Source organism: Bombyx mori, chromosome 21 (assembly GCF_030269925.1).
Source record: "Bombyx mori chromosome 21, ASM3026992v2".
Classification (NCBI taxonomy): Eukaryota; Metazoa; Arthropoda; class Insecta; order Lepidoptera; family Bombycidae; genus Bombyx; species Bombyx mori.
The window spans coordinates 973032-988431 of NC_085127.1; the positions used below are offsets into that span (position 1 = coordinate 973032).

Consider the following 15400-nt stretch of genomic DNA (forward strand, 5'->3'; position numbering starts at 1 on the left):
GAACTAGCCTCCGTCCTGTGAAGAATTGGCAAGAAACTCAGCGGGCATGTTTTTTTGGAGTTTACTCCTTTAGAATCGATTTACATATATAGGCCCGGGGTATGAAAATTATGGGGACCAAAATCGTACTAGCATGTCACACGAAATGCGTTATGCGCCTGATTGGCTCCTGATTGCGTGATGCGTGCGCGCGCCAATCAGGAGCCAACGCGCGGCCGCGTTATCGCAGGTGACGCCGGGCTGCTGCGCCGGCAGTCCGCCACAAAGCCTCGTACTGATCGCGCGTTTCTCTCATTATTGTATTTTCATATATTTGTTAGTCGTTTGTTTTGTGTCTCGTTAATTTGTTAATAATCTGTAGTGTATCGTGTTGTCGTAATATAGAACTATTTCTCGTATTGTTTCGTTTAATTTTTTATATCCAGTAAACTCCAGTCGTGCGTCGGAGCGGACACACACACTTTTTTTTTTTTTTTTTTTTTAATATTAGATATTTATTTTTATTTTAAATATTTTTTTTTTTAAATATTCATATTACAATAAGTAATTATAACATAACAATTTTACAATATTGAAATTCCCGGAGCGAGCAACTCATTCCCACTTTGTGCAATCTTCTAGATAATCATTGACTTTATAGTAAGCTTTATTGCACAGATGTTCTTTAATAGTTTTCTTAAACCTATGTATATGTAGTACTTTTTATCATTAGACAAAAAAACTAGAGACAGGATTTTTAAAGTAATTTGACTACGAGGGCCTGAGGTATCAGTTTAGTTTGGAAAAGGTGTCTCTTGCCCAAAACAGTATGGGTAATATGAGTTTTATACTTTGAACCATTTATAAACATGTATTCTCTCAGTCCATACTACCTGGAGCCACTGCGATCATCCACAGTGCGTTTCCAGAGATCTTTTTTGCCACGTACCATCCGGCTATGGAATGAGCTCCCCTCCACGGTGTTTCCTGAGCGCTATGACATGTCCTTCTTCAAACGAGGCTTGTGGAGAGTATTAAGCGGTAGGCAGCGGCTTGGCTCTGCCCCTGGCATTGCTGAAGTCCATGGGCGACGGTAACCACTCACCATCAGGTGGGCCGTATGCCCGTCTGCCTACAAAGGCAATAAAAAAAAAATTTATAATACCTTTTTATTTATTAAAAATGACATTTATAACGCACTCATCCCTATTTACTCTACTCGTGGGTCTTGGAGGGGCATGCATGCGGGCGGAGCGGCAGAGACTTCGCCGGGCAACCACAAAGTTTTTCAAAAAGCTGTCAGTCGATATAGCACCAACGAAATATATTTTACATCGTTATACTTAATTATAAAATACACCTTAAACTGGGATTATTTTAATAATTCGTTATAAATTTAAATTTTAGTTGAAAAAGAACAAAGTACACTTTTCGTCTCTTTTAAATGAAGAGCATACCTCAAACTTTAAAGCAAGGCTTAAAGGCTTAAAGTATTCAAATCAAAACTGAAAAAATATAATTCTTCAATTACATTTTTGGCGTTTACCAATAAACAAGAATTTTGGATTAATTCACTTCAATTCTGAAAGTGCGATAGCTCTTGTGGCTTAAAAAATGGTAAGCAGCGGCTTGGCTCTGCCCCTGGCATTGCTGACGTCCATGGGCGACGGTAACCACTCACCATCAGGTGGGCCGTATGCTCGTCGGCCTACAAGGGCAATAAAAGAAAATCGTGCGCATCCGGAACCCCCGGAGTTTGTCTAACTCACACTTATCCTTTTGTTTCACATTCCTGCATGTTTACTGATCAATTAGAAGCGAATTGAATGTTTTTGAATCGTTTTAAAGAATGGCGGGTTCCAAAATTAATTTGGAATTTTATTATTATTGGATTTACTAAAACAAACGTAATGACAGGAAATTAATAACATTTTTGTTAAATAGCGGTTACGTTGTACATCTATACTTAACTAGAGGTCCGGCAGTAATCGAAATTCGCCTATAATTAATTGGAATTGTAAGTTTGTACACTATTATGATTGTATTTTATACTTCTATAATCACAAATTTCGCCAAGACCACACTATAAAAAATATTAACAAAGACAAACAATATTTAATCTATTCTCAATTTGACAACAGACGTCAAGAACAACAGTTTGACAATAAATAGTATGCATGCGTGTGAGCGTCAAATACATGGCATGTAGTGTGTGTAATGTTTTCTTTATTGATTTAATGTATCTTTGATGCATAATTTAAAAAAAAAATTTGCATTGTACACTTCTTCTCTATATTTTCTATAAGTATGGGAAATTTCATACTTCTCCGTCCGCGCAATTTTCGCAAAAAGGGATACAAAGTTTTTGCTTCACGTATTAATATAGATCTATACTTAATATACTTAATATTATATAATTATAAAGAGGAATAAAGAGGAAAGATTTGTTTGTTTGTTTGTATTGAATAGGCTCCGAAACAAGTGAACCGATTTGAAAAATTCTTACACTGTTTGGAACACGGAATAGATAAATAAGGTTGGAAAGGCCTTTGCTCTAATTTTGTATTAGAACCAGTGTCGCCGCTTCATCCCCACTATTTTAATTTCTACACATACACACACTGTGATTACAAGTATTTCGCACACAACTAAAACACCCACACATAAATCTCAGGACAGATATTCGTTCGCAAACTAGCACAAAACATCCGTAGGCATACACACACACACGCAAAAAGGCAATAAAAATGTTCATACACGCTAGTGCTTGATAAAATCGATATTCTTTATCGATAAATTATCTGATGAATGAATGGAGAAAATGAAACATGAAATAAATATTGAAAAAAAAAACTATTTTACTTTTATTAATTACAAATAGTCACTGTCGCTGGAATAAAACGTATTTGTTAAGCAGTTGGCGCTTGCTATTAATTGCGAATGAATTTTTCAGAACTAAGTGTATTCTGATTTTTTTTATGGTAAAATCATTTTCAGTAAATGTTTAGAGCAAATAGTACTCGTCTTTGTCTCCAGTTTCCTCTACCTGTCACGTCAATCCATTGTTCCCTGGCGTTAGGTTCTTTAGGAAACCTAAAATTTTTTATTTACTGCATAAGTCAAATGGCATTTTACTTAGATTTTAATACGTCTTAGACAATATAGTAAATACCCGTAAATGAGAGGTCTACATGTCCCTTTATATTATACCTTCACTTTAATTCAATGATAATAATTCAATAATAATAATACATATTTATTTTACTCAAAATACGTCTCACTAAGAATATACTAGGTATCATTAATTAAATATAAAATAATGCAAAAATTATCCATGTCAAATGTAAATATAGTCGAGAATTCTGTCGATGATTTTATTTCACCACATGGTCACCTCACTATCGACAAACTAGCGCCGTCCACCACGGCCAATCAGGGCAAAGGCCGAAATTTCAAAGATTGAAGTGTAGAGAACGCAATGCATGTAGTACATTGGAAGCTGACTTGGTCATTGCGTTCATTGGGCGAGTACACATCGCGCAATGTATGCTATTTATAACTTGCTGCAATAATATTGTTAATGTTTGTAATTTCATAATGCTCAGTATATTTTTATGTTTTAGACAAATAATATTGTAATTAAATGGTAATTTCGACTTACCGATCGAAAGATATACCTCCTCGCTCTATACTTGAGGTCTGATTTTTTGTTTTACAAGTTATAATTGCACAACACGGCACTATAAAGCGGAGATCTGTTCGCCCAAGTATTCCGAAGCGCACTAAACGCGGTGAATGAAAGAATCGGTCGAGTTATGTTTGTTCGATCATAACTGTGGCACGCTTGCCCCGCCTACATTACCATTCCAACCTTATTTATCTATTCCGTGGTTTGGAAGTTACACTATTCCCGAGTGACATAGGCTATATTCTTTTTTTTTTTAATTGTGGTCCTTACTAAAACTACAATAATTTTACGAAAATTAGAAAAATATTAATATCAAAATAATAAAAAAATAGATAAAACAAATATTATTTAAATGAAAATAAAAGTTCATTAAAATAATGATAATTATTCAAGGTACCTTTATAATTTATTTTTAGAAACCTGACGCAAATATAAGGGTTGATGTGTGTGTGTTATAATTTTTTATTTTGAATTTTTGTAAAGACCCGAGCGAAGCCGGAGCGGGCCGCAAGTAGTATTTACTTCTATGTGGGTCGTTTGCACCGGTGGCTTGCAGAATATATAGAGCCAATCCGACCGGTCCAGATAACTAGAAAGCTAAGCTCTTTCATAAATTATCATCTCTCCCTTGATACGTAGTTAGAGCGATTAATTCTCAAAGTACTACCGTTAATTTCCTATATCACATCTAAAGTCTCTAAAATATTCGACTTCATTAGTACACGCTGCCAGAGAACAACGGTAACCACTCACCATCAGGTGATCTGTATATTTAAAAGGGAATCAAAGAGTTCCCTATCTTGAACCCGCGACCTTTTGTAAATTAGACGCACTGCCTGATTCTGATGTGAAGCACGCGTACATTTCCTTTCATCGCAATCCACGGATGGCTATTATTTTTAAAAGCTGTTTCGTAATAAAATGTAGCTATGGTTAACAAATCCAATGAATACAAAATTAAAATTTATTATGTACTTTATGAAATATCGATAATAATGTAACATTTTTCTGTGACGTAATAGAAGATAATTATAATCCATATCAATATTATAAATACGGAAGTAACTCTGTCGGCCCATTAAGTTTTACGCAAACTGCTTAAACAATTTTGACGTAATTATGGAAGTAGTTTGACCACTGGGGAAGAATGTAGCAACTTTCTACATTCTTCCCCAGAAGAAATAGAGGAAGAGGGAGGAAGGAGGAGAAGAAGGAAGAATATAGCAATCCAAAGTGTAATTCAAGTGGGAGAAACTGCGGGAGGAAAGATAGTCTAAATATGCAGTAAGGGACTGCATGCTAATTTCACATATGAGTCGACTATTATCAAAGCCGGCAATCTGACTTTTGGACAATTATTGGTAAATCAGAAAAACGAATTATTGACTTTGTATTCCATTGGCAGTCACAAAACTCTTCGGAACGACATCTTAGATAAATAACAGGTTAACTATTAACCTTTATCTAATGCAGGTTTTGAACCGTATTCTTTGAAGGAGACGATTATATTCAAATCAATCTGTATTGACATATCAAAAACATTTTTTTGTCCCAATGCACAGATTGCCACCTTTGATAATAGACGACTCATATATAGCACACATACACACAGCAAATAGTCGTCATGATCGTCAATCGCCTTATCGTTGCTGCCACTGACTACTTCCCAGATCTTGATGACGCAGGAGCTAGTTACCGTCGACTCCCTAGACACGTCCTTACGGATCCATCAGATCTAATAACTGAGCTCTAACACTAGGAGCAGGCTTAGGGATCCCGGTAACCGTTCTCGTCGAACTCGGCAAGGAGTTCGACGTGCAACCTAACCTATGCATCAGCCTACTAAGTTTCTCACTAGGTTTTCTCCGCGGGTCGCAATTCCGATTCGGTTGTAAATTTATTTGCGAAACAGCTGCTCTTGAGCTGTTAGGTTTCTTCTGGAGGCGTTCGAGCAGCTGTTAGCAAATCCCGCCCCTCCTGGCTGAGCCTTTGCTCGCGCAACTGTCCTGATGAAACTGAAAAGGCCTCCGGGTCATCAGTAATACTTCAATCATAAAAAAGCCAATAGTGGTCGCCATTCATTCGTTTTATTAATAAAAAAATAATAGTGATAAGTTTTTTTGTTTGAAATGTGTTTCCAATCAAACCACAAAAGACAACCAAATTAAAATTGACGAATGAACGCAAAAAATACGATCTGGCGATGTTGCAAAACAAACTCGTATTGTCGCAGAGTTGTTTACAGGAACACAACGATAATGTCGTATATATTAATGTACAAGCAACGAAAATTACGTCTTATCGTCTAGATCTAAAGTTGTTTATACTACTGCGAATAATCGAACATTCAACGTTACAGCTTTGAGGGTACGCAATGCGTAAGAGCGAAGCCGCGACGTACCGTTAGCTGTATTTGCAAATTGAATTAATACTGTATAATGAGTCTAAGTTATAAGAATTAGATCTAATGATACTTTGGCCTCAAGCTTCTGCTTTCTTCAATTAAACTGAATAGATTAGCGGTATCTTGTTTTTTAATCACTATAAACTATGGTGAATGACACCTATAAATGTCAGGTGGAGGAGCATCGGCCATTGCACCCGTCAACGGAATCCACTACAACATCTATTATTGTTTAACGATAAAACCGATAAACAATATCTTTGATTTGTGACCTGATTCGTATGTAAAAAGACACGACTTCAAAATGTCAATTGAAATTAAACATAATGCAATTTTATTAACATACAATAGGCAGTTGCATCTATTGCATTGAATTAATTGGAATAATGTGGGTGATGAAACTTGATATACGTCTTTCTGGCCTAAAGGATAAGACTGTGTTGGACTGGAGTGACGTGATTGTACTGGTGTTCAAAGCCCGCAGACGGCTACTATTTTTTTAAGGAAATACGTACTGAATTCCGTTTTAAAGAAACATCTTGTTCTTCTTCTCGCTTCGGTTTCCTCAATACTGAGGGTCGTGACCACTTCCTCGCAACAAGAGCTTAGTCCGGGTCATTCCACGCTATTTGCTTTTATCTGCCGCCGAGTGTAGAGCATCGTGAACTGCGGTGTCGAGGGTAGTGCGGATCTGGTCAGCCCAACGTGTCGGGCCTCTACCTCGTGGTCTTTTTCCGTGTACCTTGCCATTAGCTTCTCCGAGCTGCCGTTATCCTTTCTTTCAATGTGGCCAAAGTATTCCAGAACTCCATGTAGGCATGAAGAAACATCATCAATGTTAGAAAAACCAGACCTGGTGGTAGAACGTCTTGAGAGTTTTCAAGGGTAGGTACCACCACCCTCCATATTTCTGCCGTGAAGCTGTAATGTGTTTCGGTTTGAAGGGCGAGGCAACCGCTGTACTATGAAAGTGAGACCTTAGAACTCATGTCTCAAGGTGGGTGGCGGTTTTTACGTTATAGATTTCTATGGGCTCCGCTAACCGCTTAACACCAGGTGGGCCGTGAGCTCGTCCACACATTTAAGCAATAAATAAATAAAAACCTGCGAAAAATTAATAAATTTGCGTTATAATTGGTATCAGGGCGTTGGTACCAGCATTATATCTATTGCGGCAGCAAATAAAAGAAAACGGAATAAATTTTTATCGGCGATTGATATAGAATTAAATCAATCGCCGATAGATTCTTAGAATTAAATTAACAGGCATGTTCCTTTGTTCTATCGTTCGTGTCTTCATTTGCGACATACCCACCTAGTCGAATCAAATAGTAGGATAGATATGACGAGAAGTCTACTAGATTCCTAACATTACGTTATAGGCAACGCCAAACGCCAAATACCATTAAAAAGTAATTTTTGCGAGTATTCATCTGAACAATCATTGAGTTTGTATTACCAGTAGTAAGTAGCAATACCAGTTTGGCATGCTAGGAAGAATCTAGACATGAGAAAATAATTGAGGAAAGTATACTGCTATCACAAATGATTCTTGGGTCGCGTAACTCGTATTTTTCATAAACAGAATATTATCAGTGTATAATAGGAGAAGGTTAGAGCTCGTGTGAGAGCGACCAGAGCATACAGATATTCGGTCATATCAATTGCTGTACAGATATAGTTACGCGATAAGAATGCGATAGCGGTTTCCTTACGGATCCATCAGATCCAATAACCTTTGCACTAGATGCCTTCAGCTCTAATACAAGGAGCAGGCTTAGGGACCCCGGTAACCGTATTCGTCGAATTCGACAAAGAGGTCGACGTGCAACCTAACCCATGCATCAGCCCGCTGAGCTTCTCGCCGGATCTTCTCAGCGGGTCGCAATTCCGATCCGGTAGTAGATTCATTCGCGAAGCAGCTGCTCTTGAGTTGTTAGGTCTTCTTCAGAGGCGCTCGGGTAGCTGTTAGCAAATCCCACCCCTCCTGGCTGAGCCTTTGCTCGCCCACCTGTCCTGGTGAAACTGTAAAGGCCTCCGGGCCACCAATAAGTAATACTTCAATCATAAAAAAAGCTACCTAGATGTATTTAATGAATATGGATTGTCATATGTATTTAAGGAAGGTAATTAAGACACTTTGTTTCGAGAATTGAACATACTGTATGCGAATTTCAGCTCAACATCACAAAAAAAAAAGACGATTGAATTAACAAATAGAAGATTTACATTTAAAAAAAAAACCATCATCGAGACGGTTTTCCTATCGGTCATCTGTCACAGATCTGATAATTAATTGATCTATCGTTAGTTTGCCTAAATTATTCTACGACAACGGATTTTTTTTTGGTTTTTTATTTAATTATTTGAATTCGATCGTGGTGATTCTCAGTCGTGAGATTGGAGATCGGGCACGCATCATTGCGACTTTAATATTATTACTTTTTTATTGCTAATAAAAGGTAAATACTCTTTAGATTCCGGAATAGAGATTCCTCCAATGAACAGAGCACTTCTTCGAACGAGAATCATAAAGATTCTAAAACGATAAGCGGCGGTGAGCGTTTATCGTCAGAAGGGCTGAAATCTCTTCCGCTTACACAGTAATAACAACAATAACTTCTACCAAATAACAGTTAACTTTTTTTGGTTACACGAGATTATTGTCATAAGTTATCTGTTGATGTTCGAGAATATATGTACTTCGGAGATTAGATACCTTCGCTGGTTTAGCTTGACGTGCCATGCCAAATAAAAAGCGTGACGTCATCAGTGTAAATGACTGACTCGGTGGTGGAATACTGGTGGTGGTGAAGTCGTATTTTCGATTCCTGTCTCGGCAAACATATGTACGTTTTTTTTAATTTTTTTATTGCCTTTATATGCAGACGAGCATACGGCCCACCTGATGGTGAGTAGTTACCGTCGCCCATGGACTTCAGCAATGCCAGGGGCAGAGCCAAACCGCTGCCTACAAACGTACGTCTGAAGAACAGGATTGTTTACTGTTTGTCTGGTTTAATATGTATTTATGTATATCGCGGCGGGTGGTATAGGACCAAGCTGGTCGTTGTCCAAGAGCATTTAGAACGATTTAATAAATAATCCAATCAAAATCAACACGCATCAATCGGGTGAAAACAGATTACTACTGGAACACGGCGAGGCGGGACCGAGGCTCGCAGGATGTCCGTTCTGACTGGATCTTCAGTCTCAATCTCAGCGGGCAGTGCTCGCGTCGCGGTCACATCGTTTGTCGGAGCCCTTCTACGGGCGACGAACTATCGAGGCGATCTGCCCGGTCCTCTCGGACTGTGTCAATCGCGTCAAAGGACGTCTCACCATCCGGGCGACGCAGGTGCTCACGGGAGGCGGTCATTACTACCGCTTTCAGCACCTCGTCGCCCGGAGGGAGTCTACGCCGGATTGTCATGACTGCAGTGGCCGCGACGAGGACAAGTGTTATTAGAACATCTTTGTACATCTGACAAAGTAAAATCACTTTAACGCACAAAAAATAAAATAAAAATCCACATCCATAATTTTATTTTAGCATCACAAAAAAAAACCACGAAGAAAAGCAACAGCAACTACTAACGTTCGAAATCATTATACGAAATTATCTGGCAAAATTCCCAGGTCATCCAATTCAGTACTAGACGAAACCCAGACATCTACATTCTTAGATGAAGTGTTTGGACTTATGAACTGTTATTAGCTCTTTTTTACTTTTATAAACAATGAGGTAAGCTTCATTCATGAATGAGCTGGATTTATCTGGTTTTTGGTTTTATCTCGACGTGAATTTTATTATTTCACACAGTCGATAGGAGAGATGTAACACATTTTGAAGTTTTGTTGTTTATCATAAAATTTTGCACCCGTATTGATTGGCCCAACAATGCCAGAGTTTGGATTGAAACAGATCCAACATGTATTGATTTTTATAAGTAAATACATGTGTAACAAACGAAGGCTCAAGATTGACTTCCGCGTTAAAAGATTTTCAAATTTACGGAGTTTGGATTACTATACTAATGGCGTAATGAAAGTCCACACGACTAGTGGTGTCCAACATTCCTCTTTTAACCACGGAGAGCTGACAATACAAAGTGGGCCGGTGTATCCATGTTGTGGTGTCTACGGGTTCGCGTAACTCAACACCAGATAGACAGTCAGCTACTGAATAACGATTCCGTATCTATCACGGTATCCATTGCTTCAGTGGTATACTATTCGTCGGTTAAAGGATCAAGGGTTTCTACTTTCACTTTTGTTCGTACTCAATTTTGTTCAGGGCCATAGGATGTTGTTGTCCGATTAAGCTTCACCTAAAGTTCAAAGGTTTATTGACTTGAAATTAAAATTTGTGTAATTCAACTAACAGCTGTGAACGAAGACACGAATGCAGAGAGCTAAGTTATAAAGACGCAAAATACACATTTTTACACGATAGTCAGCCAAATTTTAAAATAACCTTGAATCTTAGCTCGGCTGCCAAACTTTCAATTCACCTGTTTGGTTTTAACTTTCACACTATAGAGCGCCAAAATTCTATGACTAAGGTTTTTGTGGATTTCTCTGTTTCTTTCTAATGGCACAATTATATATAGTATATTATAGTTACTTTGGCATAACGCTATATTTTACCCGCCTGTTCTTTTACGTGGAAATTGAAAATATTTTTGAATTATAGAGAATGTCTCAAAAGGGAAAAACACCCCGATTTTGAAACATTTTTTATTGGTGCTCTTATCTTAGTGTGATGTTATATATAGCCTTACTCAGTAAATGGGCTATCTAACAATGAAAACATTTTTCAAATCGGACCAGTAGTTCCTGAGATTAGCGCGTTCAAACAAACAACTCTTAAGCTTAATAATATTAGTATAGATTAAATACGATTCAATATTGGACGACTTTATCTCGTGTTTTTGATTCTACTGCACCAACAGACGACAAAAAAAAAGCGGTGTGAAAAGTTGAGGAAAACTTAGAAAATGATATTTTCAAACATATGTTTGTTTACGTTAACCCGATAAAGTGCTCTAAAGGAAAACGTGAAAAACTCTTAAAAAAATGATTTATTTAAGTAACTAGCTGACCCGGCAGACTTCGTAGTGCCTCAATCGACAAATAAAAGACCTGAACTTTTGTATAAAATAAACTTAAAACAAACAAAAGGAATCCGTCCGACGGGGGACACATCAAGCGGAAAACAAAATTGTTATTTTTATTTAATTCCGAGCATTTTCATATTTATCAACCCTAAAAACCTTCTCTGGGCTTCCACAAATAATTCAAGACCAAAATTAGCTAGATCGGTCCAGCCGTTCTCGAGTTTTAGCGAGACTAACGAACAGCAATTCATTTTTATATATATAGATAGATAGATTGTCGGCGAGAATCTTTGAAATAATGTTCGAATTTCTTTCTAGATGCAAACGATTCTCCATCACAATGGCAGCGGCGAGGCTGCCTACACCGGTCGGTTGAAAGCCAGAGAGGTGCACCGAGCCATCACCTTGCATCCGGTGAAAGACCATCGCCAGATGTACAGAATACATTCATATTTCAAGGTATGTAGAACAGCAGCAACTTCGAGAGGAACTTATTTAAAATGTGTGTTCAATTTTTCAATTTAAGTTCGAATTAAGAGTTGTTACATCTTTTAGAACAGTGATCACGCTGAATTCGTATGATACAAATTAAAAAGGGTAGGCAGCGGCTTGGCTCTGCCCCCGGCATTGCTGAAGTCCATGGGCGACGGTAACCACTCATCATCAGGTGGGCCGTATGCTCGGCCGCCTACAAGGGCAACATAAAAAAAAAAACTAAGCACCTCATGCGCCATGTACCGAATTAAAAATTTGTACTTGCCTGCGAGACTTGGAACCCCGTGTAGCCGTATCGCTCGATACGAATGCATCGGGCGTCTTAACGTTAGATCACGGATGCTTTGAACCGCAACCTAATGTACTAGCATTTGTTTGTGCAATCAACAACGTAATGTCACCACCCACTTGGAGATACGAGTGCTAAGCCCTAGTTTTGCAGTACAACGGCTGCCCGATCCATCAAATCGAAACGCATTACTGTTTCACGGTAGAAATAGGCAGGGTGGTGGTACCTACCCGTGCGGACCCACTAAAACCTCCTACCAGCAGTAATTACGCAAATTGGGTTCATTTTTATTACACGATACTATTATTTCATTGCGGAAGTCATTCGTGAACATTTGTTAAGTTCGTATTTCATTCTCGAGTCGTGGTCGAGGCGATTGGCCAACCCCACGTGGGGGCTACGGACCGTCGAGGCGGTTTACCCGGTCTTTGATGACTGGGTGAATCGTGGCGAAGGACGTCTCACCTTTCGTCTGGTGCAGGTGCTGACCGGGCACGGATGCTTCGGGAAGTACCTGCGCCGGATAGGGGCTGAGCCGACGACGAGGTGTCACCATTGTGGACACGACCTGGACACGGCGGAGCATACGCTCGCTGTCTGCCCCGCTTGGGAGGTGCAGCGCCGTGTCCTGGTCGCAAAGATAGGACCTGACTTGTCGCTGCCTGGCGTCGTGGCGTCGATGCTTGGCAGCGATGAGTCATGGAAGGCTATGGTCGACTTCTGCGAGTGCACCATCTCGCAGAAGGAGGCGGCGGGGCGAGTGAGGGAAAGCTCTCCTCATTGCGCAGAAACCCGCCGCCGCCGAGCAGGGGGTCGGGACCGGGGTCGTATCCGTGACCTGGCCCCCTAAGAGCTAGGGGTCCCACCCGTTTTGTGCGGGGAGGGACCCAGACGTGGGGTGGCGTGCTCTGCACGCTCACCCGCAATAGGAAGCCGGGTGATGGTAGACCGCGTTCCCCCGACCGCTCTGGGGGAAGGTGTAACGCGGCGCCATCAAAGCGGGCTCTCGGCCCGCTGAACGAGGGAACCGGTGGTCGTGTCGCTGGCGGCCACCGGTCCGGCGTCCGTGGGACGGTGGGATGGATGTAATGTGCTCTGCGTCAACCCTGTCCCGCCGTTTCAATAGCCCCGACTAGGCTCCGGCCCGGTCCGAGGTAGGGCGCCGGTTGTGAGCGGCAGGAGTTTTTAGTGAGGTTCAACTCCCACATACCCCACCTGCCGCGCGGGTGGGGATCCGGCGATTTTCTCCTGAGGAAAAAAAAAAAAAAGTTCGTATTTCATTAGAAAAAATGGTACCCGCCTGCGGGATTCGAACACTAGTGCATCGCTCAAGACGAATGCACTGGACGTCTTTATCCTTCAGGCCACGACGACTTCATAAAATCTTTTTAATTAAGTCTCAATAAATCTAAACGAAATGAACTAAACCAACGTTTTGTTTGCCAGCTGTGAACGTGCTAAAATTAAGGTTGTTTTTTGTAGGATATTTGAAATAAACGATCTTAAATTGCTTTCGTGTCTCGACGCATATGCGTCAGATATGTCGAGACACGAACTATATTTCGTATAATATTATGGCTGGATAACATGTTAGGCAATTACCGTACCTAGATTAGTATAATGGTAGTTCTTGAACCATTTCATTATCTTTGGTGTTTTGGGTACCCGAGAACTAGCAGATCCTTAATCATTTCCTCATAGACGCTTAATGACAGTTGACGAGCTGCTAGGTTTTAGTATTGAACACATTATATTTTTGATACACGGCTAGATTTCGTCCGAGCTTCAGTTTTTTTTTCCTACCTAAGCTGATAGCCTTGAGAGGCTATATCAGCGTCGCCTTAACTAGTAGGTGAGCTCACGGGGCCTCAAACCTGATGACGTTGCTAACACGAACCCTAGCAAGAGCCGTGTTTCGCAGAATCAACCATCGGATCGGAAACGCGACCCACTGAGAAGATCCGGCGAGAAACTCAGTGGGCTGTGTTTGAGGGTTAATTTACTCGTCGAGCCCTTCGTCGCAAGCGATGGGTTCGACGAGAGTGATGACCGGTGAGCTTTAGACGCTTGGGCTGTTCTTTATATCGCGCAGACAGAGACAAAGGCAATATTTTTCCTTTTTTCTTTACCTTTTCGTTGGTAACTTAAGGGGCTATTCCAGCTACGTTCTGACTGGTAGATGAGTTCTGGAGCTCAACTCGAGAGAGCTTGCTAATACTGGCCCTAGGAATAGCAGTGCTTCGAAAAATCTATCTCTGGATCGGAATCGCGACCCACTGAGAAGATCGATCTTGACGAACACGGTGACCGTGCTTGAAGAGCCTAAAAGAACCGAGAGCGATTCTCGGGGATCCGATAAAACATGTAAAGCAGTAACCTATATCCTTCGCCAGGATCGAAACTATTTCCAAACAGAATTCAGTACAAATCAGTTCAGTGGTTTGATTGTAAAAACCTAACAAGGTGGGGTTTTTTTTTATTGCTTAGGTGGGTGGATGAGCTCACAGCCCACCTGGTGCTAAGTGGTCACTGGAGCCCATAGCCATCTACGACGTAAATGCGCCACCCACTTTGAGATATAAGTTCTAAGATCTCAGTATAGTTACAACAGCTGTCCCACCATTCAAACCGAAACGCATTACTGCTTCACGGCAGAAATAGGCAGGGTGGTGGTACCTACCCGTGCGGACTTACAAGAGGTCCTACCACCAGTAAAGTGGGGTCCTGAGCTTGTTCAAATCTAAGCAATAAAAAAAATATAGATTCTACTTTTAACTTCTTTTGTACGTAAACGCTGACCCTGTAGGCCGTTAACTGATGAAATGCCCATGTTTACGCAAGACAGGCGTTTCCGTGAACTCGGAGTTGGGCGTAAAAAATATGTTAGTACGTTCTGACATTTAGCTTCTGACGTCACACGAATTAGTCGAGTGAGCTTCTAGAAAATCAGTGCAGCTGTATTTTACCGCGAGAAGCATTTGTAATTAGCTATGTAAATAAGCCTCGAAGTCGGACGGTAAACTAATCTTGTAAATGTTGGTAGCGCGATTTAGATTTTGATTGTGTTTATTCTACGCTATGATACTATACTACGAGTTCTCTTTACGTTGACAGAACATGATCGAAAGAAAGAAAACATGATCTTGTTTACCTCAAATCCCTTGGATACATCTATGATAAATTTTTTGTGTCATTCGTTCATTTTACTGGTGGTAGGACCTCTTGTGAGTCCGTACGGGTAGGTACCACCACCTTGCGTGGGATGGGTGGCGCATTACGTTGTAGATGTCTACGGGCTCGAGTAACCACTTAACACCAGGTGGGCTGTGAGCTGGTCCATCCATCTAAGCAATAAAATAAAAAAAAACTAATTGCAAATACTTCAATTGGATGGTAAAATAATTTTGAATATGTTAGTAGCGCGA

General features: G+C 40.3%; 1 protein-coding gene across 1 annotated transcript in view; it reads left to right on the top strand.

The window, feature by feature from the left end:
• The window catches only part of LOC101736840 (chondroitin sulfate synthase 1), an 83856-nt gene that overhangs the window by 47133 nt on the left and 21323 nt on the right, over positions 1-15400 (top strand). The window contains exon 2 of the mRNA XM_012689781.4: positions 11510-11650. Within this exon, the coding sequence (XP_012545235.1) occupies positions 11510-11650 (141 nt within the window). The remainder of the gene's footprint in view (positions 1-11509; positions 11651-15400) is intronic.